Here is a 26,658-nt window from a genome sequence, read left to right on the forward strand (position 1 = left end):
GTCCCGGTTGTGAGTGAGTGTGAGGTGCTATCATCCTGATTACACAGTATGTGCCACCCTCTGCTCCCCTGCTGCACAGGTTTTGCATATGTGCTGTGTGCGGTTGCACACTTGGCTATGGCATGTTTATAAAACCCATGTTCAAGTTTGGCATAGCACACGTTGAGGTACGATGTTCCATGTTGAGGTGCGATGAAAGGACAACGGGGATGATTTAAAATATGTAAGTGATGGGAGATGGGGAAAGAGATAGACCTGAGGATATAATAGGGTGATGGAATATTGCTAATTGTGGCTTATCAATGCTCATGCTGACGCTCATTATGGGGCACAGTGGAGGCACCCTTCAGCAGATCAGCCCTAAGGCCTAAACGATAAGTAAGAGCATAGAGACCCCTGTGGAGAATAGAGTAGAGCACCCCTTGGTGAGAAATAATGGAGTAGCCGATGTGGGCAGTGCAGTAAAGCACAAAGCGGTAAGTTTAGAGGTCAGTGTGTGGCCCAAAAAGGCAGGTTCATTGCCAATAGGAGGTGTAGTAGAGACTCGGGGATGTTAGCACCAGAGATCACGGGGTGCTGCATAGTGGAGCATGCCACGAGGTGTGGGGTGACAGAGTCTACTGGTCGGGTGAAATCACAGAACCCACGGCATGTGTAAAGAGCATAGTCTCCACTTTGGAGGTCGAAGAGGGTGAGAAACAGGTGGTGAACAGTGACCTAGTGAAGAGGTGCGACTGTCTGGAGTAGCAGGCGGTCTCTGCCAGGTAATTGACTGCACACATTAATTGTGCAGAGGAGACTCGAGAGGTAGGGAACACCTGGGTAGATCAGGCTCCTCCCACTGGGGGGTTTGTGATCACCTGTGTGATTGAAGCATGTACATGGTTGGGGGCACTGTGTGTAAGGCTGAGCAGCGGGTAAGAGGAGAAATTCCACCAGTGAGAGCTTAAGTTTTAACAGGTTAGAATGTCGGTGGGGTAGAAACCTGCTCAGCCTGAGACTGCTCACCCTTGTTCGACTCCCAAGAGCCAAGGAGGAAAGGTGGGGGTGTCAGCGTGTGAAACCAGGTCAGTTCCAAGAGCCTTGGAGGAAAGGTAGGGACCAATACGGGCATCACTATTGGCTCAGGGCCCATCATGGAGTGGAGGAGCCAGGAGCAGGGTTTGGGGCTATGGAGCCCTAGCAGGTGACATCGCGAGCAGTCGAGTGACGGGTGTTGGAGAGCGGAGCGGACGTTAGAACCAATCAAAAGTTGACGTCCAAATTATGTGAGAGAATTGGAACTTGGTAAATTTGAGAAACGTTTGTGAAATTTTAGAGTTGAGGAAATTGTATCTGGATTTAATTGGTTATAATTTGGTGATTTATAGGATAAGGGTGTACCTTTCTCCTCTTTTCTTGCTCCAGCAGATTTGGATGACTGGAGACCAAGTGAAACGGTGCTGATGCGTGAGTATGGGCAAAATGTAAATGAGGAGCTAAATTTTCATCTCCATGTCTTCAGAATGCCTTGGATCGATGCTCCCACGACTTCTCTCCCACTTGGCATACTGCTTGCATCATATCTGCACAGCTTCTTCCTTTCCTAAAGCCACATTGAGGTTCAGACAATTCATCCTCCGCCGGTTGCTGCAGCCTATCCTCGAGTATCCTTTCCGGCACTTTCCCAACAACATCCAGTCAGCAGATGTCACCTTTCCTGGGATCACCTTTCTTGGGAATGGGTATTAGTACGGCATCAAAACCAGAATAGGTCTTGCTCACTCCTGGAGGAACCCTATTGTCTTTCCACACGAAGTGAATTCAATCAAGCAGTATGTCCAATAAGTTGTCATCACAGCATGTTGCTGTCACCACCTCTGGGAGTATACCAGAGCTGCCCCCCAGCCTTCCTCTTTTTAAACTTCCTGAACAGCCTTTTGTAGCTCTTCCTCTGTTGGAGCTTCAGCCACCATGGTGCTCGCTGTCATACCCTCTCCATTCTCCAATGATGTTGCATCAAAAAGCCTTTTTTTAGGTCCTCGTGGAGGATCTCTTGGTCTGACTCACGTTGTTGTTCTTCATCTTCTTGTGAACTTTTTTGTTTCACAGCCTACAGTTTTCATCGAAACTTCCTGAAACTTGGCATATATATGTAAAAAGACCCCGTGCAGACAGTAACCATCTCCGATTTTGAAAATTCCTCCTAGAAAAAAAAGTTACGACGTCAAAATATCTCCGCTAATGTAAATCGGCTAAAAATTATCTCCGAAACGAGGCAAGCTTTTTGAATTCTGCTTGCGGGAATCGAACAGGGCATTAGCAGAGATGAATTACCGCACATACGATACATCACAATGACGTCATATCAATTTTTATGACGTCATTCCTATTTTTTGACATTTTTGTTTCACAACCCAGAGTTTTCATCGCAAACCTGATACATCACAATGACGTCATATTCGTTTTTATGATGTCATCATTAAGAGGATGAGGATCTTAGCTCATTTGAGCTTGTTCTGTTGACGATGTTCTCTCCATTTCGACTGTTAACCCTGGGAGAGTGGAAGATGGTGCAGGGATATCCATATTAATCTTTAATTACCAGATATGTTTTTCCCCGTGTTTGTCTGTTTGTGTTTGTCTGTGAGCAGGATAGCTCAAAAAGTTGTGGATGGATTTGGACGAAACTAGGTGGAAAGGTTAGGTGTGTGACGAGGACAATTCACTTCGATTTTGGTGTAGATCCGATTCCGGATCCGGTTAATAGGATTTTTAAGTGATTCTTCCCATTGAATCTGCCTTTCTGGACCTATTAATCATATTTTGCCTGAAAACAGGCATTTTACGTGGGATAATTTTATACATATGGGGGATGAATATATGTACTGTGTGGTTAATTTTTTTTAATCTTGTTCGTGTCGCGTGTGACGTTCCCACGCCGGACCGATTGTTGCGGTGTGGCTGGCTGCACCCTAACACTGATTTGCTCACTTGGTCGGTTCAACACTTATTTTACGCGTTCAGCTCCATTCAGTAGCTGGCACAAAAAAAGCGGAAATACAAACCTAAGATTGAGGTGGGTCGATGAGTAAATTATTATAGGAAGGGATGAACGGTGTATGATGTGTGGGAAGAGAATTAAAAGTCTTCGTACGCGTGACGTCAGGTCACACGCGGTGACGTTGTGGATACGCAAGCGAAACACCTTCATGGCAAACGTGGTGACGTCTTAAAACAGACGCAGTGACGTCATGTTAAAAGCGTGGAGACGTGTGTAAACGGGCGTAATGACGTCATATAGAAGGCGTGCTGACGGTTGAGGAAGGTGTGGTGACGCTACACGTATCGCGACTTCGTTGTTGATTGTTGAAGGGTGTTTATTTATTTTATTTCTAATTTCCCGGCCCGACAGCCTCACGCCCGAACCTCACCCAGAACCTGAGAGGGAGAGACAGTCAGTAGACCCGTTATCTCCACGGAAACGTCGTTCCTTTCCAACACCCGACCATGGATAACAGCGGGAAGGAGAAGGAGGCCATGCAGTTGGTGGCGGACGCCGAGAAGAAGCTTTCTTCATCCAAATCCTTCATGGGCGCTCTCTTCGGGTGGGGAAACAAAAAACGTTCACATCTCGTCTTGTCCAACCCTTGTTGATTCATCCTGCACCAGATACATATTGTCTATGTCTGTCTGTTTGTCTGTCTTTGTCCTGTTCTGTCTTTGTCTGTTTGTCCTGTCCTCTCACTCACGGACTGCGACACTGTGTTGATGATTAATGGAGATTTTATTTAATTTCCCCCCACATGTCCGAGAGAGGAGTTTTGTACATTTATCCCATGGAGGACAAACACGTTGGTAGACACGTCTGTGTGTGTGTAACACGAGGTTCCACGACATCCATGGACCAACCGACCGCCGGGTTACATGAACTTGGTTTCCCTCCATCATGATTCGTGATGATTGGGGTTCTCAGGTGGGGGACGCGAGCAGGTGAACCCGAGATTAACGATTTGTTTGATTACGTGTTAATTGGCATCGCGTTTCGTCTCCATGACAGTTGTCGGTTTGCACTGTACACTACTGTACACTGTACTGTACGCCTGTTACTGTATTATATTACGCACACGTTGTTTGCCTATTTTGAAGTGCAGTGCATTTTTTATTTGCACTGTACAAGCGGCATACTGTACACGCGACTTCACCAGACTATGCCTGTACACTTCACTGTACTGTAGCATGTACACTGTACTGTAGCCTGTTACTGTATTATATTACGCACACGTTGTTTGCCTATTTTGAAGTGCAGTGCATTTTTTATTTGCACTGTACAAGTAGCATACTGTACACGCGACTTCACCAAACTGTATGCCTGTACACTACACTGTACTGTAGCATGTACACTGTACTGTAGTCTGTTACTGTATTATATTACGCACACGTTGTTTGCCTATTTTGAAGTGCAATGCATTTTTTATTTGCACTGTACAAGCGGCATACTGTACACGCGACTTCACCAGACTATGCCTGTACACTTCACTGTACTGTAGCATGTACACTGTACTGTAGCCTGTTACTGTATTATATTACGCACACGTTGTTTGCCTATTTTGAAGTGCAGTGCATTTTTTATTTGCACTGTACAAGTAGCATACTGTACACGCGACTTCACCAAACTGTATGCCTGTACACTACACTGTACTGTAGCATGTACACTGTACTGTAGCCTGTTACTGTATTATATTACGCACACGTTGTTTGCCTATTTTGAAGTGCAATGCATTTTTTATTTGCACTGTACAAGCGGCATACTGTACACGCGACTTCACCAGACTATGCCTGTACACTTCACTGTACTGTAGCATGTACACTGTACTGTAGCCTGTTACTGTATTATATTACGCACACGTTGTTTGCCTATTTTGAAGTGCAGTGCATTTTTTATTTGCACTGTACAAGTAGCATACTGTACACGCGACTTCACCAGACTGTATGCCTGTACACTACACTGTACTGTAGCATGTACACTGTACTGTAGCCTGTTACTGTATTATATTACGCACACGTTGTTTGCCTATTTTGAAGTGCAGTGCATTTTTTATTTGCACTGTACAAGTAGCATACTGTACACGCGACTTCACCAAACTGTATGCCTGTACACTACACTGTACTGTAGCATGTACACTGTACTGTAGCCTGTTACTGTATTATATTACGCACACGTTGTTTGCCTATTTTGAAGTGCAATGCATTTTTTATTTGCACTGTACAAGCGGCATACTGTACACGCGACTTCACCAGACTGTATGCCTGTACACTTCACTGTACTGTAGCATGTACACTGTACTGTAGCCTGTTACTGTATTATATTACGCACACGTTGTTTGCCTATTTTGAAGTGCAGTGCATTTTTTATTTGCACTGTACAAGTAGCATACTGTACACGCGACTTCACCAGACTGTATGCCTGTACACTGTACTGTAGCCTGCACACTGTATTATGTTGCATGCACATTGTTTGCCTATTTTGAAGTACAGTGCATTTTTATTTGCACTGTACAAGCAGCATACTGTACACGCGACTTCACCAGACTGTATGCCTGTACACTTCACTGTACTGTAGCATGTACACTGTACTGTAGCCTGTTACTGTATTATATTACGCACACGTTGTTTGCCTATTTTGAAGTGCAGTGCATTTTTTATTTGCACTGTACAAGTAGCATACTGTACACATGACTTCACCATACTGTATGCCTGTACACTGTACTGTAGCCTGCACACTGTATTATGTTGCATGCACATTGTTTGCCTATTTTGAAGTACAGTGCATTTTTATTTGCACTGTACAAGCAGCATACTGTACACGCGACTTCACCAGACTGTATGCCTGTACACTACACTGTACTGTAGCATGTACACTGTACTGCAGCCTGTTACTGTATGCCTGTACACTGTACTGTGCGCCTGTTACTGTATTGTATTGCACGCACGTTGTTTGCTTATTTTGAAGTACAGTGCATTTTTATTTGCACTGTACAATCATCATACTGTACACGTGACTTCGCCATACTGTACGCCTGTACACTATACTGTATGCCTGTACACTGTATTATATTGCATGCAAGTTTGCCTATTTTGAAGTACAGTGCATTTTTGTTTGCACTGTACAAGCAGCATACTGTACACGTGACTTACCCATACCGTACCGATCAAGGACGTACAGTACAGTCACGTGTTTGACTTGTGGCTGACCGATATCCCATGCTTGACTCATCGGCCCGGTCTCTCTTTTGTCATTTCTAGTGGTGGATCGTCCAAGGTGGAAGACGCGTGTGACATGTTCTCCAGGGCTGCAAATATGTTCAAAATGGCGAAGAATTGGACCGGTAGGTGATTCTTTGTTCTTGTTTTGGTTTTTGGGTGCCATTGACAAAAAATGGCGTATGTATTATATGAATGAAGTTGTCCGACCAGGATTTATTTATTTTGTACGCAGCCTACGGCTGCTGGCTGCATCATTTTTCTGGGTTGCGGTGCCCCTGTTACCCAGTACGCTGGTACTCGTTTTTGCCAATTTTGAAAGGAAGACGGGCTGAGTTAACCCACCTGATGTTAATTCAACGGTAGACAGAGGCTTGAACTCGAGACCCTAAGTAAGATATTAAGCCAGCCACCTTGACCATTAAGCCAATGCCGGGCTTGTCGGATCAGGATGGTGTGGAGGTAGTGGGCGCACTTACCTTTGAGTGTAGTCGGTGTTCAAATCCCAACTCGATCACATTTTGCATCACAAAGTACGCTGTCCCCTCGCATGGACATTAAGCTGGGTGTCCTATGTGCTAGCATCACCTGGTGGATGTTGAAGGTCTCACTTTTTCTTCTTTTTTTTTTCTTTTTCATTGAAGAGGTGAGTTATCACCGGCACCCTGAACGATCTACAAATTCCTGTCCAAATCACCTCCAATCGGACGTGACGCAAAAACGTTCCCTGGCCGATCCCACATTCAGGCGTCAATAATTGGCGCTGTGGTGGTGGTGTGCACCTCCTCATTTGGAAGAGAAAAGGGAGTTCTGTATAGAATTGGCAGATGATTGACATGAACAAATGTGCAAAGTCTTGTTCCACATTGACCTGCTGCTTTCACTGTTTATTTACTTTGTTGTGTTACCGTATTTTCACGACTATAAGGCGCATATAAACGTCTTAGATTTTTGTCAAAATGTGCGACGCGCCCTATAGTGCAGTGCGCCCTTTGTGTGTATAAAAGAACAGGTATGTGCGGTATGCAGAACATTGCTGTTTTAACAACCCCGAAAATGGCAAAGAGACACGCTTATGAAGCTCAGTTTAAACTGAAGGCGATCAGCTATGCGGAGGAACATGGGAATCGAGCCGCGGCGAGGAATTTCCAGATCAACGAGTCGATGGTTCGAAAGTGGAGGAAGCTGGAAAACGAGCTGCGACAGGTGAAGAAGACGCAGCTGAGTTTCCGTGGAAACAAGGCGAGGTGGCCAGAGTTGGAGGAAAGACTTGAGCAGTGGATCGTTGAGCAAAGAGCAAGTGGGAGGAGCGTTTCGACGGTCACGATCCGACTGAAGGCAGTATCGATAGCGGAGGAAATGAAAATCGAACATTTCCACGGAGGTCCGTCTTGGTGCTTTCGCTTCATGAAGCGGTGCCATTTTTCCATCCGGACCAGGACTACGATAGCGCAGCAACGTCCGGCGGATTATCAAGAAATGATGGAAAACTTCCGCTCCTACTGCAGCAAGCACATCTGCGACAAACGGATCCAGCCGAGCCATCGGCGTGAACCGGCCGTTCAAAGTGAGGCTGCGAGCGGCGTGGGAGCGGTGGATGACCGAAGGAGAGCACAGCTTCACAAAGGGTGGAAGGCAGTGCCGGGCGAGGTTCGCCACAGTTTGCCACTGGATTGTTGATGCCTGGGCTAACGTGTCTGCTGGCACTGTTGTCCGAGCTTTCGCTAAAGCCGGCATCATTTCGGAGGAGCCGCACGGTGCAGAAAGTGACTCTGACGGCGAGGAAGGTGGACCTGCTAGGTTGGGTTTAGCGCAGTTCGATTCCGAAACAGAGGATGAGGATTTCGATGGATTTGATTAAAGACTATTACCGGTATTTGATTGTTTTAGTATTTTTGTAACTAATACTTTAATAAAGCACAACCAAACTCAATTTTGCTCCCGATCTATTTTTAAATACGCACACTTGTGTGCTTGTGTGAGTGTGTTGTTGTACGGCGGACGTACGTAGTAGAGGATATTCATATAAAACCTGCCCTACTGGCACCCTGCCCTACTGGCACCCTGCCCTACTCACCAAACTCTCTGCCCATGGTATTCAAGGCCATCTCCACTCATGGCTCGCAGACTTCCTCTCCTGTCGCAGTCAACGTGTGGCCCTAAATGGAGTTCTTTCATCCCCTCTTCCTGTGCAGGCTGGAGTTCCTCAAGGTAGCGTTCTGGGCCCTGTTCTTTTTCTGGTTTTCATCAATGATCTCTCGGACTCTCTGGAAAATCCTCTATTTCTCTTTGCCGATGACTCAACCCTCTGCCGTACCATCTGTCATCCCTCAGACCGGCAAGCAGCAGCTTCTTCGCTCACTGCAGATCTGGATAAAATCACAAACTGGTCCAACACGTGGAACATGTCTTTCAATCCAGACAAATCTCACACTCTCACTATGTCTCTTCGAAAGGACCGTTTACAAAACCCCCCCATCCACTTTCTCAACAATCCTCTGGAAGAAGTCTTTTCTTTCAAGCTTCTGGGTCTCACTATCTGCCATGACCTTTCCTGGGAAAGTCACATTTCCAACCTTGCCTCAAAAGCCAGTCGCCGACTGGGAATCCTCCGTCGTGCAAAGTCCTTCCTCGGCCCTCTTGAGCTCCTGACCACTTACAAAGCTTTTGTCCGTAGCCTGATGGAGTACTGCTCTCCCCTCTGGGCTGGTGCTCCTGCCTCCCACCTTTCTCGACTTCACGCTGTCGAAACCAGGGCTTTTAAGATCATTGGCATCTCCCGCAATGAAGCTGAGTCTTTGGGCCTCTCACTCAATCACCGCAGGTTGGTCGGTGGTCTTTCTGTCTTCTACCGACTCCTCTCCAGCCTTGCCCCCCCTGCTCTCTCTGCGATTTGTCCCAACCACATTTCCACAGGGCGCTCAAGGTCCGCCAACAACCCCCTTCTGGTAAAACTACCAAAATCACGAATCACTGCTCATCTTCACTCTTTCATTCCTCTTTTTTCCCGCCTTTGGAATAAACTTCCTCACTCTATTCTTTCCCATTCTTCCCTTCAGGCTTTCAAAACAGCTGTTCACCACCACCTCTTATCTTCCCCCATCCAAATCCTCGATCTTTTCTACCCCCGATAATCCACCCAAGCCCACTTCCTTCAATTCTCCTGCTTTCCTTCCTGAAAGTCCCTTTAATGTCCATCTTCCCCTCGCCATGTTCCCCGTCCCATCCCCATCCCACTCCCTTCCACAGTTCACCTAATGTGTCTGTTCCCCACTGTTTTGTCCCTTCCACTCCCGCCCCTCTTGTCTCATGCCTCCTTGCTGTGAGTTGTGTGTTAGCTCTCATACGAGCCTCGACCAAGGTATACAAAAAAAAAAAAAAAAAAAAAAAAAAAAAAAAAAAAAACCCGCGCCCTATCGTGAGGAGCGCCTTATGTGTGTGTCAAATACAGGAACGGCACACACAACTGAGACTGCGCCTTTTGGCACGGTGCGCCTTTTGGTCGTGAAAATACGGTATATATGCTGAGGACCATGACGTCGATGATCGAGTAAAGCTTGTTGGCAGTTCTTTGATTGTGATTGTTTTCCTGACTGTCTGCTTAGCGGCAGGAAATGCTTTCTGCCAAGCGGCCAAGTTGCATCTGCAACTCCAGAACAAGCATGATGCAGCCACCAGCTACGTGGACGCTGGGAACGCTTTCAAAAAGGCGGATCCACAAGGTAATCGACGTGAAGGGACTTGATGCTCGCCGATGTAACCAAATGCTCGGATTCTTCATTTTTGTTCAATTTTCGATGTTCCCTTGCGAAGCCTTCATTTATGGGATTGTACTCTTTGTCTCTCCAGAGGCAATCAACTGCATCAACAAATCTATTGAAATATACACCGACATGGTATGTTAACCAGCATGGTGTCGTTACCCCGTGCACATGAAGGAAAAAGTGAGGTTAAGCAATTGCTTCACATTGTCTGCCTGTCTGTGTCTCTTGTCCACAAGCGTCAGTTTATGATCGAGGAACACCTTGATTTCAATGGAAATGTTATATATTTGAGCACGAATCGGAACATTAATCAGAAAATGAACCTGTCGTTTGCTTTGGCTCTGAATTTGGCAAATTGTATGGAATCTCGTCTCGATTGTACGTTCGCACAGAGGAGAAAGGTAATTTTTAGCCCCCATGCTTTAATAAATAAATAAATAAATAAAAACGGTGACATATAATCTGCTCCGTCCGTCTGTCTGTCTGTCCGTCCGTCGTGCTATCTCCTCCGAAACAGAAATTCACAGGTTGGGCAGAGATTCACCAAACTTGGTAGTTGTGATCACAATATGGCAAGAAGGTGTGAGGGCTGTGACATTTTTTTAGCCCAATTGGCCCATCTTTTTTTTTTTGGTCAAAAGGTCAAATGCCAACAAAATACAATTGTGGGCAGATTTTCAATCATTTTTCAATGAAAGTTTGTATAATTATGCACTCGCCATTGGGAGGATGCATGGAATATGTAACAATATTTTTGGGTTTGACCCCCGGGTTCAATCCTCAGGGGGTGAGAGCGTAGGATCACAGGGGTCAAAGTGGGGGGGAAATTCTTTAAACTCAAAACTTGATGTTTTGCACTGTACAAGCAGATTATTTCTGGTGAAATTTTTTTTGCCATCTTTCAACTTTGCTTAAGGTGGGAAGCGTTAGGATTTGCGATGGCGCGCCATCGACTTCGCTCTAGTTTCTCTCCGTCTTCCCGGCAGTCAAACAGGATTTAAAATCATTCCAAACAGGAAACTTACCGTTTATAAGGATGTCATGAAGGACACAAACAACAGGTACGATGAACTAATGTTGCGTGTTCGATCGGGCGGTGTAAAAAGAGACGCTCCATCAATGGCGGTAAACTTCAGAAATTATTTTTTTTTTCTCAACCTTTAAAATCTTTATTTAAATTAAAATGCATGCGTGCATGAACATTGTCACCTTTTTGTCACACAAGAACATTGTCACACAAGTCACCTTTTTGGCACACTTTCAAAAACCCGTTTTGCAGGACTTGGACAAAATATTTCGGCATTTTACATCATCACGACCAATCAAATTTGGTCCCCGCCCGTGTCCTTGTTTTTGGTTTTTTTTTTTTTTTCTCAAGACTGCGTGGGGTAAGGTGTTCTGTGAACTCCCTAGTTGATTTATTACTTTTATTATTTTGTCATCTTTGATGTACTTACTCCCTCCCCACCTCCCTCCTTATTGTTTTCTTTCCTGCCCCTCCCTCACTTATCCCAGGGGCGGTTCACGATTGCGGCAAAGCACCATATCACCATCGCCGAAGTCTATGAATCTGAGCTTGTAGACATTGACAAGGTGAATGAATTCAATGTGAACTTGTATAAACCTCAGTAGTGTCTCGTGTAATTTTCTGCTCACGTGTACATGTATTTACTTATTTAGCTATCTGTATATCTGTTCATTTGTTTGTTTAAAATTGAGGGAAGGAAACGGAGTAGCCTTCCAGCAACAAGATTGGGTCAGGTAGGATTAATGGGGGAGAAAATATTGTGTGGGGGTGGGGGATGACGCGAGACGGGGGTGCACCACCCGCTAGAAGTTCTGGAGGGAAGAGTATGATTTGATGTGTCTGTGGAAGGCAGTTTCACAAACTGGGGAGCAGAGGGACCAAAATAATTGAGGTGTTGCAGTCACCTCGGATTTTGGAACTTTAACCCGGATTGGGTTACTGGAAGAACTCGTGCATCCAGGAATTACGGAAGTGGTTGGGTGGGTGGGTGGGGGGGGTGCTCTGAGGACTGAGGAAGCAGAGGGAGTTGTAGCTGAGATTATTACACCATTTCCAAAGTAACCCAAAACACTTTTGCAATCCTGATGTTTAAAATGATTGTGCTGTGGTTGTAGCAGAATTACTTGTCTGGAATTGTTGGCTGATAGAACAATCAATTTTCAATTCTTCTCAAGTTTTTGGAAGAATCATCCATCACATGTGGTTCCTGTGCTTTTTCTTTATTTATTTACCTTGTGTGTTAGGCAATCGCACACTACGAACAAGCTGCGGATTATTACAAGGGAGAGGAATCCAACAGGTATGCCCCGTACTTGTGCACCTGGCAGGTCATCGATGGTAGTTTGGATTTTCAGGTGTCTGAGTCACGATCTGTGTGTTCCGTTGAAACTTTGCACTTATTGGTGAAACGAGGGCTTGAACCAATATGTTTATAGTCTGTTCTTTGTGAAATAAAAAGGATATAGGGTAGCTGTTTAAAAATATAATTGTTTTTTGAACTTTGTTAAGGTCGGGTTTGTGGGGCTGGTAGGATGTCCTCGAGGTACGCACACTCACCTCGAAGCTGTCTAGCCTTGGTTCAAATCGCGACCCGGCTTGAAACTGTCATCCCCGTGTTTCACTGGCAGGGTGATTCTTCAATGTGCGTGCCGTCCCTCGAATGGACGTTAAACCGGGCGTCCCGTCTGCAGGCATTAGTTGGTGGACGTTAAAGATCCCACGGTGTCATTGGTGAGGACTTGGTGAGTTATTGCTGCGACCATGAACAAATTCCAAATTCCTGCCCTAACTACTGCTGGGAGAAGGACAGCAAACCACCCAGCATGACTGGCCATGAAACTGCTTCGGCAGCACTGACTCTCTGTAACAGAGGATGGTACCTCGGATCGGGAAATAGCACTCATTAGTGCATGCCTCCACTCGCGTGATATGACGTCGGCCTAAACAGCAAGTGTTTCTCTTCATCCAAGTTTTTATACTTGTTGTGGTTTGCTTAATTCCCCAAGAATAGATTAAGAGGATTGAGATTCTGATTGATTAACAGATTTATTATTCTTTCATTATTTTTATACAAAATTGAGGTTCATGGAAGAGTCAGGTGACAAAGGGTTACAAACTAACGAACTGATAGTGGGGCTGTAGTTGGATTGTAATGAGCAAAGGGAATGAGCTCACACCAAAAGATGACGACGATGATGAGGAGGAAGTAAGAGGGTTGATTTAGGTCGAGTTAATGAGGGTAAATGGATTGTGGGGTCAGATGGGACGTGACATGATTCGGTTCAGATGGGCACTGTTTGTTTGAAGCCATAGAGGAGTGAATGGGGTTGAACCATTGCCTCGCGTCCTGCAATTGGAAATCATGGCAAGAGATTAGTTTACGTTCCAGGGAGCTTGTGGGATGGTGCGTCGTCCGGCGACAAATGTTTGCAACTTCTTCTCTGAAACCACACGCAAGATTTCGATGGAACTTTACCACAATGTTCATCACCGTGTATGTACCAAAGTTTGTTCATGGCATTTAAAAAAAATTTGGCCCTAAAGATGTCGACGGGGGTTGTCCCCCCCAAAATAGGTATTTTTTTTTATGTGTACCATCTCAAGGCTTGGGAGGGGGTGGGGGTGGGGGAGGAAGAGGGAGAGGTAATTTATCACATTATTATTTCGAAAATATTTTATTTTATTTATTTTTGGCATTAAAAAAACAAAAGAATAATAAAGGTGTGCCTTGCATTCAATGGAGCTGTTTTATTTACTTTTTTTTTCCCGAAGAAAGATCGATGTGCATCTTACATTTGTTGGCGCCTTAGAATCGTGAAAATATGGTGAATGGCTTCATCAGAAACGTGCGTATCGATTGCAGCAAACTAAAGTGTGTTTTGTTTTCGTTTGAAATGGAACGGGCCTCGCGTTGTCACGATCCTCGATTCAACTGATGATTTGTTTGAATGGTTCTTCTTTTGGAGTTCAGCCCTGTGGAGGGTCCAGCCCTTTAGATCGTCTTGTGTTCGTTTGTTTTTTTGTTTTTTGTTTTTCTTCACAAGTTTGGACCTGCTTGCTCTCCAAGTGTTATTTCGCAATGCCAAAAGGTCATTTCAAAACCTCTGATTTCCACTATCTGCTGCGGCAAATGGTGACCCACGACAATTTCCGACTAATTCTGGGCACCCTGCTGGTTTCCTGGTGATTAGGTTTGGTTGGTAAACTGCTTGGGTTGGCCAAGTGTTGGACATGCCCGAGATGCGTTCAATTCTAACCGAGTCATGAAGAGGTTTGCCATTGTCAGACGGTCCGTCCATCGCATGATTGTGACATCACAGAAGTGGTGCACTACCGGCTGCCATTGTTACATGTTTGCTTCGCCCCTGATTTATTGAAGCATGAAGCAAATCATCCGTCTGCTTGACACGTAATTATCGTATCTATATTAGTTTGAGGGCTGGCATGATGGCCTAGACTAGAGGTACGCACACACTCGTCTCCAAGCCATCTCGCCTGGGTTTGAATCCCGACCCAGCTATAAACTCGTTTAGGTGTTTCACAGGCACGTTGATTTGTCGGTGTGTGTGTGCCGTGCCTCGGTTGGACGTTAAACTTGGTGTCCTGTCTGCCGGCATTACTTGGTGGACGTTAAATATCCCACGGTGTCCTCCTCGAAGAGTCTGTGAGCCATTGCCGGAATCATGAACAAATTCCAAAGTTCTTGTCCTAACTACTGCTGGGAAGGTAATGGCAAACCACCGAGTGCAATCCTTGCCAAGAAACTGATTTGGCAGCACCGACACTCTCTGTAAAGAGCTTGTGTGCACCGAAATTGAGCATTGCACTTTGAACCAGGGGTCAAATGCTGCAACTCGGTCATTGTTCCATCCTTACCACTGGTAAGACTGTGCCGCCTTTTATGAGTACTTTTGATCCTTTCAATTCAGAACGCATGTTGATGGTTTTTACTACCCAGGAAGCTTAACCTTGTACCTGGGATTGCAGTCCATTCTGTCCCTGTTCCACCAGCTCTGCGAACAAGTGTCTGCTGAAAGTGGCCGCATACGCAGCACAACTGGAGCAGTACCAGAAGGCTATCGAGATATATGAGCAGGTGGGCCGCCTGCTTGAACAGCGCTGCACTAAAACATGACTGGACAGATTTTTGTACATTGTGTAATTCTTCCAATATCAGCCAAGTACAATTGTGTTTAAAAGAAAATGTTCAGGGTTGCCTTGGGTGCAGACGACGAGAGGTCGGGAGCTCAAGACCCTCATGTGGTCATTATTTTTTTTTTTTATAACAGAGTCTGCTACATCGTATGATTCACAATCGAACTGTGTGCTCTTGTAACGATGACGATGGTTTATGTCTGTGCCCTCTAACTGCAGGTTGCTTCAAATGCCATGGATAACACCTTGCTGAAGTACAGCACCAAGGAATACCTGTTCAAGGCAGCTCTGTGTCACTTCTGCGTCGATATGCTGAACGCCAAGGTGAGCTTTTCGTTCTGCCGTTTGGCACCTTTGGACGGGAGCAGTATTTTGGAGATGGCTCGTCGTACGACTGAACAGTCTGAACAGCAGATGATGCTCTTTATTGTCGCTTGACCTGTGAACCCATGTGAAGCTTATTTCCAGAATATGGAAGGCGACGTCAGTTTTTCCAGCACTTTTGAGGAATGCTCACATCTTGGAGAAAGAAGACAAATTTTGACTAACGTATCGGTTCATTCCATTCTGTTGTTGTTTTCTGAAGACTGGTTGATACTTTTAAAGGATTACAAGTGGTTGTGCTACCTCTCTCTTGTATCTGTAGCTTGTGTGCGATTCCATGTGTGTTTGTTTTTAAATGTCTTAGTTGGCGATGGAGAAGTACGAGGAAATGTTCCCAGCTTTTTCTGATTCGAGGGAATGCAAGCTTCTGAAGGTAAGGCGTACTCTCTCTATTGATCTGATCATAATGGTTGTCCTGGCTCCGCCGCCGAAATCGCCGGAGGCATGATGTTTTCATGCTGTCCGTTCATCCACGATAGGTTTTCATTAATAAGTTAAGAACGGCTGGAGGGATCCAGGTCAAACGTGGTGCAAGTACGTACAATGATGTAAAGATTATTAATTGATTTAATTACGGAGTCGAGGAAGTCAAAGGTCCCGTTGTGTATAAATTCTGTTACCGTGCTAACTTGCGAGCCAGTAATGGTCTGGGTTTGATTACTGAACCAACTATAAACTCTCATCCTGCTACTTCGCAGTTAGGGTCTCATGCTTCCTGCTGCTCAACCTCGTGTTGGCTTGGCAGTTAGGGTGGTGGCTTGGGATCCTAGGGTCCTGAGTTCAAGGCCCGTTTTTCCTGCTGAATTAACACCATGGGGTTGACTCAGCCTGTCATCCTTCCGAAGTCGGCGAAATGAGGACGAGTGTAGCAGCCAAAAGGCTGCACACAAAGGGAAGGGGTATTGACGGATTTATTAATTCTGGTATTGGTGTGGTGTAGGCATGATGGGCCGAATGGCCTCCTCCTGTGCCTTAATTCCTTGTACTTCGCAGGCAGACGTGCCATCAAAATGTGTGTCGTCCCTTGTATAGATGTTAAACTGGGTGTCCCATTTGCTCGTGTTACAGTTGTTGACTGTAAAGATTCCACGTTGTCTTTTAGACAAATAGTACAGGCAAGTTATCACCGGCACCCTGAATAAATTATGCTGCGGGACAGAATATTTCTTCGGGTCAAGTGCTGGCTTGCCTGTGGCTGTATGCTTGCTTCTCTTTGGATTGGAACTTCAACCTGGTGTTTGATCCATTGCAAAAAAAAAAAATATAAATATATTTTATAATGTTTTGTTATCAAAGTTGCTACTGAGGATTTGAAAATTCCTATCACGGCTTTGCTTTGAAAGTAATGCTGCAATAGTGTTGACCCGGCTGGCAGGAAAGCCCCGAGGGTAAGTGCACTGGTCTCTGAGCCGTCCAGCCGGGGTTCGAATCTTGACCCAGCTACAAACTGCCATCCTGGTATTTTGCATGCGTGGTGATGCATCGGGGTGTCCCTCTGATGGACGTGAAATTGGGTGTCCCATCTGCCAGCATTCGTCGATGGACATTAACGATCCCACGGTGTCCTTCTTACAAAGTAGGTAGGTGAGTGCTGCAACTAAAAATAGGTGAGCTATCGACAGCACCCTGAACAAGTTGCAAATCCCTGCCGTGACCTACAAGGGATACGACATCAGCGGGACTACTACAAGCCCCTTGCAAGAATTGATGCTAACCCACAGCCACATGCTGAATCACGACGACAAGTGTTGACCCAACGGTTCCGCATTATTCAGAATGCTGTCTGTCTATTTGTCAGGATGAGCAGGATATCTCAAAAAATTATGGACGGATTCAGACCAAACTTGGTGGACAGGTCGAGCATGAATTGATTCGATTTTGGTGGAGGCGGATCTAGATCCGACCAATCAGTGGTGTGATACAAGATGTAAAAATTCAACCTGGTGGAGGCATGTGCTCTACCGACTGCTGTTGTAGTTATTTCTGCAAAATAATTCCCCCTAACAATCACTCTCCCCCGCTGAGAATGGGGAGATGACTTGCGATTTTTTATTATAATTTATTTATTTATTTTCACCTGCACACGGAAAATACTGCAAGTAATTTAACCACTGACCCCTGCTGGAGGGAGTGGGTATTGACACTTTTTCACTTGACCATCGATTGACCGGGTATTGACTGGGTATTGACCATCGAAGAAGAAGAAGAAGCATAACTTCGAGCAGGGAGAGGGTATGACACCATGTTCCGTTCCCGGTGGTGGATGTGGTTGTTACTCGTACACTATACGTAAATTAGTGAGAAATTCACTTTTGTTTTTTTTTTGCTTTCAGGCGTATTTTCTTTTGAATATAAGAATGTATCGTTGAATTTGATCTCGATATGATCGTTATTCCGTTTGTTGATTCGAGGTGGATCTTGTGCAAGCTTGGTATTCCATGCCGAGTGTGCACGGCCCAATAAAATGCAGTCAAATACGGTCATGAACTTCACTGCCGTTGAAATGCTGACATTACGTCGTATTCCCAGAAACTACTTGATGCCCACGAAGAGCAGAACGTGGAAAGCTACACAGATGCCGTGAGTCCCTCTAGGACACGATGCACTCGGACACGCCTCGTCTGCCTGGTCCACGTTCCCCATTGTACAATCTGTTGCCAAAACATTTGCTAAGGGTGACGTCCATTTTGCGTTGTAGCAAATTCTTGGTGGACGGCACGTTTTGCCATCGCTTTCTCATACCTTTTACTAAATACAATTTCCTCATGGTGAATGCCAAAATACCCAATTGGTTCATGAAAAAAATATTTTCACGAAAAAAATAAGTGACCACTATACTCGTTATTGTTGTGTGTCTGTCTGTCTGTCCCCGAGCATAGCTCCGGTGGTTTTGATCCGATCCTGATAAAAAATTTTGGTCGGAGGTTTATATCATGATCTAGTTGTGTTTTCCTGAGAATGGGCGGAGCCACGCCCAAAAAACATTTGTTTTTAGGGGGTAGCCGATTTCAATTTGCATCTTCTCCGAGGGGGTTTGTCGAATCTGGCAGGGGTTTCGGTATTTGGTTAGCCCAATGGCACCTGCACAGCCCCACGGAGCTCTATTTTTCATTTTCGTCCCAAGGTCAAGGTCACAAACTTAGAAAATTGCGAATTTTGACGTAAAAATCCATCTTCTCCGAGGTGGTTTGTCAAATATGGCAGGAGTTTCAGTAGTTGGTTAGCCCAATGGCACCTGCATAGCCCCACGGAGCTCGATTTTTTTATTTATTTATTTTATTTTATTTTTTTTCATTTTCGTCCCAAGGTCACAAGGTCACAAACTTAGAAAATTTAGAATTTCGACATAAAAATCATACGACCGCCCAAACTTTGAGAGCTTGGATGACAATATTTTTTATGCATAATCTTCAGGTCATTCCCCACCTAAAGTCTTGAAACCATTTTGCTCTATCTCGAACACCTTGCCCGTGGTGCCCCCTTCTAGTTTGTTTTTACGCTGATTTCATCAAAGTCTGGTTAATCCGAGGAGTGCGAAATGCCATATAGCCTATATGATGTTATATTGTTCGTGGAATGTTCCAGAGGAAGTTTTGCACCAAATGTCATAATCCTTGACCTTTAAAGTTCACAAAGGTCAAATTTCCCAAGTTGTGGGAATCGAATTGTGGGAAACGTTGTGGGAATTTTCGACCTTCTTCGACGAACTAACTCCAATAAGCTATAGCACGTATCCTGTTTCCTTATTTTAATGTCCACAACATTGTTTTGTGACCTTTAAAGGTTATGCAAAGGTCAAATTTTTAAAGTTGTTGAACGAAACCGGGTTTTCGACATTTTGCAGCTAATAACCTGTCACTCGTACCACATCATGTTGATCATTTTCATAACTTGGTCAAAAATTATCACATTGTCTCATCCTTGACTTTTGAAACGATCTACATCGTCAAATACCGCTCGTGAACCATCGTCGTCTTCAGACTTGTTATTATTATTATTATTATTATTGTTTTTAAATCAATCGTGGTCAGTACGCAGTCGAAGATGGAAACAAGTTCATTGTTCATGCAAATTTTGGAATTCTTTAGTTATTTGGGTTTGAAGCAAGTTTGGTCCCTCCTCTATTTTGTCTGATGTGTTTTCATTAAGCAATCTGTTTATTTTTGCCTTGCATTGGAGTAAACGTGATCTCTGCATTAGGTGAAAGACTACGACTCCATCTCACGGCTGGACCAGTGGCTCACAACGATGCTGTTGCGCATCAAGAAAACCATCCAAGGTGCCGAGGATCTCCGATAGGCCGCCTTCGAGTCCTCTCGGCCAGACCATCATGGTCATTTCGAGAACGCCAACCCCGGCTTCCATCGCCTGTTGTCGCCGTTTGCCATTTTTGATTTCACGTTAGTCGGTTATACGTACAACCGCGTTCCATTGTACGTGTTCCTGGTCAAGAGAAGAGGGGTGGGGGATATGAGATTGGGATGTGGATAACTTTGGTTGTTGGACTATTTGTGTTTGCCATGGAACATCGCAGAATCTAAGTGTTGGCGGGGGGGGGGGGGGTACTTCGGTTCCAGGAGTCGTAAAGGCGTAGCGCAATGTCTGAAGAGATGGATAATTCACCAGTATATTGACCGATGTATCGATCTCCATTTCCTGTTTGACAATGTCACCAAAAGCAACCCTTTTGTGAATGTGAACCCCCAGAATAACATTGCATGTTTATAGTTTCCTACAAAACATAAACCTCGCTATTATTGCTGAGCAAGTAATGCATCACTATTACATAAACAGCAATCTGCTTCACATGTCAGAACCATGAAAGTGGGGTGTTGCCTCCAGATTCCTGGAGAAGGCCAAGAAGCCATTTGACCTCTCCCTGACTGTAAAACATTAGCGCCGTGTTTTCGCTTTCCTGATCGCATGTGCGAGTTGTACATTAAGTCGGTGTAATCGCGCTCTCTCTCGCTCCTTCTCTCTCTCTCTCTCGCTCCTTCTCTCTCTCTCTCTCTCTCGCTCCTTCTCTCTCTCTCGCTCCTGTTCTTGCTCCTTCTCTCTCTCTCTCATAATGTGCAACTTGAAATTTCTTTTTTGCTGAATACGTGTGTGGAATATTTTGTGCTGTATTCGAAATTATGCATAAATCGAGATGTAATCCGAAAGCTTGTGTGGTGTACTCTGGATGAGCATTTGATTTCTTGTTTTCGATTTATCGGTACCGTATTTATTTGCTTTGATGAGAGTGATACACGATCGGCATACAAACGTGGGGTACAGTTTGAAGGAGGAAAAGTGGAAAACTAAAGGATGAAATGCATTGGAGTTGTTGTTTTTTTTGGGGGATCTATTTTCTAAACCGCAGCTGTTTATGTTTCCTGTGGGAACAGTGATTATTTTTTTTTTTTAGTCTTAACCCCACTGGTGGAATGATTGGAGCAGCTGCTCTGATTCTGGGAGGTTGGTGGTTCAGACTCCAGTCAAGTCATTCCAGACTTTATTTAATAAAAATAAATTGTCAGTGCTGCTTCCTTAATTGATGCTCAGCATTTAAAGGGACAGAACATGGCTAAACAATGCTGGATAGACAATGGCAAACCACTCAGTCAAACATTTGCTAAGAAACTGCTTCAGCAGCACTGAGTATGGTACACATTCTAAAGAATATGGTGCAGTTATTTTTTATTTTTAAATAACCTCATTGCAGGCAAAATGTTTGTGGTTTTTTTTCTTTTTTTTTAGGAAATTTGCCAGTTGACAGAAGTTGAGCACATAATGCTCATGAGCATCTTGTGATGTTAGGAAATATAACCCTTTCACTCAAGATCAAGGCTCATGTAAAAGGGGTGATTGAGGGTAAAAAGGCAAGGGAATGGACAAACGAAGAGGGATTGAGGACTGAGGTCAGGTCAGGTATGGGAGCTCGTGTTACAGATGTCTATTGACCTCTGGCTGTCCTGTCTATTGTCCTGACCTGACCCAGATGTCTATTGACCTCTGGCTCACAGCCAGCAGAGACATGAATGTGAATGCCAAGGTAAATAAATCTCTCCATGACCTCAACATCCTCACCACAAACAGGGACAGACAACATAGCAGAATCCAAGATGTCATTGAAAGCCTGGGTATTAGTTTTGACCCAGGAAACCCGTAATCCCAGCGGTTCTGACTTCATTCAGCACCTCGGGGGCCTCCAAAAGCATATCCAGTCTCCACAAAGATGACGACATCGTCTGTGAAATCAAGACATTTTGACATTCCCAAACGATGCACTGCAGCTTGATCTCTCTGACATCCTCCCCAGAATCCAGTCCATACAAGTGCTGAAAAGTGTGGGGGCCAGTACACATCCCTGATGAACTGCAGTCATAACTGGAAACTAGCATCCGTTGAAATGATGGCTTCTTGCAAAATCATCACTTCAGCACTCAAGAAGCAAGTCTTCGATATCCCCTGCCATAGTAAATGGGGACAAGTAGCAAAAGGCACCAGTTCAATTCTTATGACACAGGGATAAGGATTGGGTTTCGCCATGATTCTGAGCTGCCCGACACCCTCTCACAGCGCGGCCCAGCACAGAGCTACCGTCCTCAAGCGATCCTCCAATCCAAGCCTCCAAGTAGCCAGATTACAGGCGCACGCCACTATGCCCGGTTCAATTTATTCTTGATGTGTGTACCAAATTTCATAAAGAAATAGTTAAGAACTTTGCAACTATGTTCTGGAAACAGGGAAACCTCAATTATTTCTTAACACCCAACTTGTTTCCATGGAAAGTGACAAATTTTTTGGAGGATGAAGGACAGGACAGGCCTGGCAGGGCAGAGCAAGGCAGGGCAGGAACGGGACAATTTCTGTCACTTTCCATGGAAACAGTTCATCGTGGGAATGAGAAAAAAAAATTAGCCGAAAAGAGCGAACAATGGTGCAAAGTTGTCTCCTATTTGTGGACGCAACGAGGATCCATCATCACCAACACCCTCCCCATCACGCTTACCTACTACAACTGACATGAATCTACTACTACTACTACTGACACGCTCACCTGCTACTACTACTACTACTGGCACGCTCACCTACTACGACTACTACTGATACTACAGACATTGACATCTACTCAACATGGAGTCTGGAACACTGACGGGTTCCTCTTTTGAAGCCCATTTGTATATACCATTTCCCCTAAACGCTGCCAATACGCCATTATACGGTAGATGTCAGTTCTGTCGTCCGAAAGACGTCAATCAAATTCGTCTACATACGACAATGTGCATTTGAGATACGTTACATATTGGTTCAAAGCACGTTACTCATAGGTTAAAAATTAAGTTTCGGGTATGCTATACATTACCTCGACGTGTTTCGACTTATGAGTAACTTACAAGTAACGTGTGTCCGACGTGTGTCAACGATCGCGGAGCGTGTCGAGAACTTATGCCAGCGTATGCGGAACTTGTGAGCCATACGTCGAGTACGTCGTAAAATTTTCAGCATGCTTGAAATTTCACGACGTACTAGACGAACCACGGACTTCCTCGTTTTTCACCCGAAGACAGCGTACTTCCTTGTTTTTCAGCGTGCTCCCAACGTATACACAACTTACCCATACCGTATTCGACATGTGCCAGCGTTTTAGACACATTTTTCATAGGTCGGCATTCGCTGGCAAAATCGTCAAGGTGTGACTGCGATGTTGACACTTCCAATTTTCAGGCGGTTATGATTTAAATCGGCGAGCGGCAGGTTTTTAACAGGCTACGCCACGAGTTCGTCGGCGATACGCGCAGCGCGCTATGCCTAAGTTAAACTATCGTTGGGCATAGGTTGTGAACGCCGACAACAGGCTAAGCATTCGTTGGTATAAGTTATCTATAAGACAACGAAACGTTCTATGCCTGTTACTAATATGTTATGCATACGACCAACACGTTATGAATACGACCAAAACTTTAAAAAACCCTCAAAACTTCAGCGTACGCCAACGTTTTACATACATTTTTATACGTTGCCATTACTGGCTAAAACATCAAGGTGTGACAGCACCTTTAAGCATTGACCTGATCCTTCCTCTGTTGGTTACCTTTCAGTATTACTGGTCCATTCATTGCACAACTTGGTGAAAACATAGTGTAAGATCTACTTTTGAAAGCTCTCCACACCTGGCTGTGGGATAAAGGTACTCGAAGCAGCAAGTTGCTCTGTGATATGGGAGGGTGGTATCCTTCCGATGTTCACATAACCCAGTCAAAGGTTGGCATCCATCAAGGCGGTACCCAAGGACCAGTTCTTTTGGTCCCAGACATGCCTACTCCCATTTACACATTTTTGTTTTTCATCTTGCATGTGACAATATATTTGTGTAGCATTTCTTTCATGAAAACATTACAAGAAAAAAACTCCCAAAGTGGGGGGCGGGGGGGGGGTGGTGAAAATGAACAACCACTGGAATTGAAGCCACACTAATGGAGAAGTCCAAACATGCAACCAATCAGCCAACTTCTCGTTCGTGCTACCTCTAGATATACTTCATGGACTTTGTTGGATTGAATTCCTGACTCACAAGCCTTTCACTTCAATGCGTTTTGGAGAAACGCTCTCCCGTAAGCTTGGAGGTGGGGGATGTATGATGAGGACGCTGTTGACAGGAAATGAGTTGGACTTGCATAAGAGTTAGATTTGAGTGCAAAAAGGAAAAATAAATAAATAAATACAAAAAACAAAATATTTTCCTTCATTTTTCTGTGTGGGGTGGCAGGATGGCCGAGAGGTATGCACACTCACCTCTCAGGTACATACCCTGGGTTCGAATCCTGACCCAGCTATAAACTCATCCTGGTGTTTCACAGGAAGTGTGATCCATCAATGTGCGTGCCGTCCCTTGGATGGACGCGTGCCGACTTAGTTGGTCGAGGTTAAAGATCTCATGGTGTCCTTCGTGAAGGAGTAGGCAAGTATTCTCTGGCACCCGAAACAAATTACACAATTCCTACACTAACCAGCAGGGGGCACTGCATCAACAGCACAGCCACACTCCCAGCAATGGTGCAAATCAGCTGCTACAGGCTGAACACAAAATGATGATTTTTTTCAGGACGTATCATTTTCACGGATTGACATCCAATCGTAGCTCAACAACATAAATTCCACATCCTTAATTGAAAGACCACCTGACAAATCATGCCTTGTGCAACCAACCTCTATAAAGGCTGCAGTACAATGAACGTCATGGTTTCACGATCTATCTCGTAAAACCTTTTCGGTGTGGACCTCCACATGCATGTGGAAGGATGCATGGACCTTTTCGGTGTGGTCCACGTAAAATTGGCATTGAAAGCTAGACGTGAATAAACTTTCTGCTGGAAAAAAAGTCCTTCCTTGATAACTCAGTTATTTGTGGTGTACTTGGCCTTTATGCACAATCTGGTGGAGTATCGTTCTGCTCTGTGGGCAAGGGCTCTCACTTCCACATTGCATTCCTGAACGCGCTGGTGACAAAGGCCTTGGGCATCAATGGTAGATCCTGGCAGGAGGACTTGCTCATTTCCCACTGAAGAATGATCGGTGTCTTCTTTTCTATCACCTCTCATTTGATCTTGCATCCACCACCTTGTACCTCGCTCCAGCCTTACAAGAATGCACACGTTCATCCAGTAACTCCCTTCTTGTGAACCTTGCGAAGCATTAGCTTCTTGCACACCTCCATACCTTTGTCCCCCATATTTTCCATCTCTTATACAGTCTCCCTGTCTGTCCTCTGCTTCCCTCCACTTGCAGTCACTGGAAACGGCTCTCCAACTCCTGTAATACATACCCCTACCTTTTTTTTGCCCCACATAATTTGATTTCCAATCCTTTATTATCTCCGCTACCGAAGGTGGATGGAGGTTATGTATTTCCATCAATGTTTGTTTGTGAGGAAGATATCTTAAAAAGTTAAGGACAGATTCACACGAAATGAGGTGGAGAGGTTGGATGTGTGACAAATACAAATTGATTAGATTTTGGTGAAGATCTGGATTTAGATCCCAATACTGGAATTTTTGAGCAATTCTTCACCATTGAGAGATAGGACCAAAAACGATACTTCAAAAAGTTGTGGATGGATTCAGAAAAAAAAAAAAATTAGTGGATGAGTTGTGTCGGTGACAAGAATAAGCCGATTACATTTTGGTTAAGGCACAAATCCAGTTCGGGTTTCTTCAACAATATTTAATCAGTTCATCCTTGTCACATACCCAACCTGCCCACCAAATTTCATCCAAATCCATCCACAACTTTTTGACATATGTTGCTCACAAACAAAATAAAAAAAGAAAAATAACTCAGTGACAACTTGGCGAAAACAGAACGATACTCGGTAGAACACATACCTCCGCCAGGCTGAATACATCCAACCTGTCCACAAAGTTTCATCCAAATCCCTCCACAACTTTTTGAGATATCATACAATATCGTTTTTAGCCCCATCTCTCAATGGTGAAGAATCAGTGAAAAATTCAATAATTCTCGTATCCAGATCTGGATTCGGATCTTCACCAAAACTGAATCAATTCTTCCTCGTAGCACTCCCAACCTGTCCACCAAGTTTCATGTGAATCCATCCATAACCTTTTGAGATATCGTGTTATATATCGACTTTGGCCCTGTCTCTCAATGGTGAAGAATCGCTTTAAAAACTTCTCAGATCCCGATTCAGATCTTCACCAAAATTAAACGTTGCTGTCCTTGGCCGGTCACCTACACACAAGAAAAATTTCAGAACGATTGCTTGAAAACTGTGGCCAAAAATCATGTGACAAACAGACAAACACTACAGACAAACATACTTGGCAAAAAATTTTTTCCACCAAGTAACAAACAGATAGACAAGGGGTGAAAACATAACCTCCTTCCACCTTTGGTGGCGGAGGTAATAAACCGTGTATCTGTTTTGGCAAGCCAGAACACATTATTCAATATTCTATTGTTCTACAAAGTGCCACTTCACCGTCACTCCAAATGCAACCACCTGCACCTGCCTGTATTTCTTTCTACTCTTTGCTCAACAAAACAAAGTCCACCTGTAAAAATAAGCCTAACTATGAAGAA

General features: G+C 44.5%; 1 protein-coding gene across 1 annotated transcript; it reads left to right on the plus strand.

Annotated features, from left to right (window-relative positions):
• The first annotated feature begins 3,283 nt into the window (after nucleotides 1-3,283).
• On the plus strand, nucleotides 3,284-20,735 carry LOC147013910 (alpha-soluble NSF attachment protein-like). The gene is made up of 11 exons (XM_085851263.1): nucleotides 3,284-3,587; nucleotides 6,286-6,368; nucleotides 9,849-9,965; nucleotides 10,093-10,139; nucleotides 11,523-11,600; nucleotides 12,279-12,334; nucleotides 15,046-15,130; nucleotides 15,409-15,513; nucleotides 15,878-15,946; nucleotides 18,103-18,153; nucleotides 19,774-20,735. The coding sequence occupies exons 1-11, from the start codon at nucleotides 3,490-3,492 to the stop codon at nucleotides 19,870-19,872; spliced, it is 888 nt and encodes a 295-aa protein (XP_085707389.1). The 5' UTR covers nucleotides 3,284-3,489; the 3' UTR covers nucleotides 19,873-20,735.
• The last annotated feature ends 5,923 nt before the right edge of the window (nucleotides 20,736-26,658 follow it).

The sequence above is a fragment of the Eptatretus burgeri genome, chromosome 13, assembly GCF_056783735.1.
Source record: "Eptatretus burgeri isolate ZD-2024b chromosome 13, Ebu_testis_v1, whole genome shotgun sequence".
Classification (NCBI taxonomy): domain Eukaryota; kingdom Metazoa; phylum Chordata; class Myxini; order Myxiniformes; family Myxinidae; genus Eptatretus; species Eptatretus burgeri.

Coding starts and splice junctions, on each gene's coding strand:
- LOC147013910 (XM_085851263.1), top strand. CDS start 3,490: ATGGATAACAGCGGGAAGGAGAAGGAGGCCATGCAGTTGGTGGCGGAC. Junction 11,601..12,278: donor AGCTTGTAGACATTGACAAG/GTGAATGAATTC, acceptor CTTGTGTGTTAG/GCAATCGCACACTACGAACA. Junction 15,131..15,408: donor CTATCGAGATATATGAGCAG/GTGGGCCGCCTG, acceptor CTCTAACTGCAG/GTTGCTTCAAATGCCATGGA.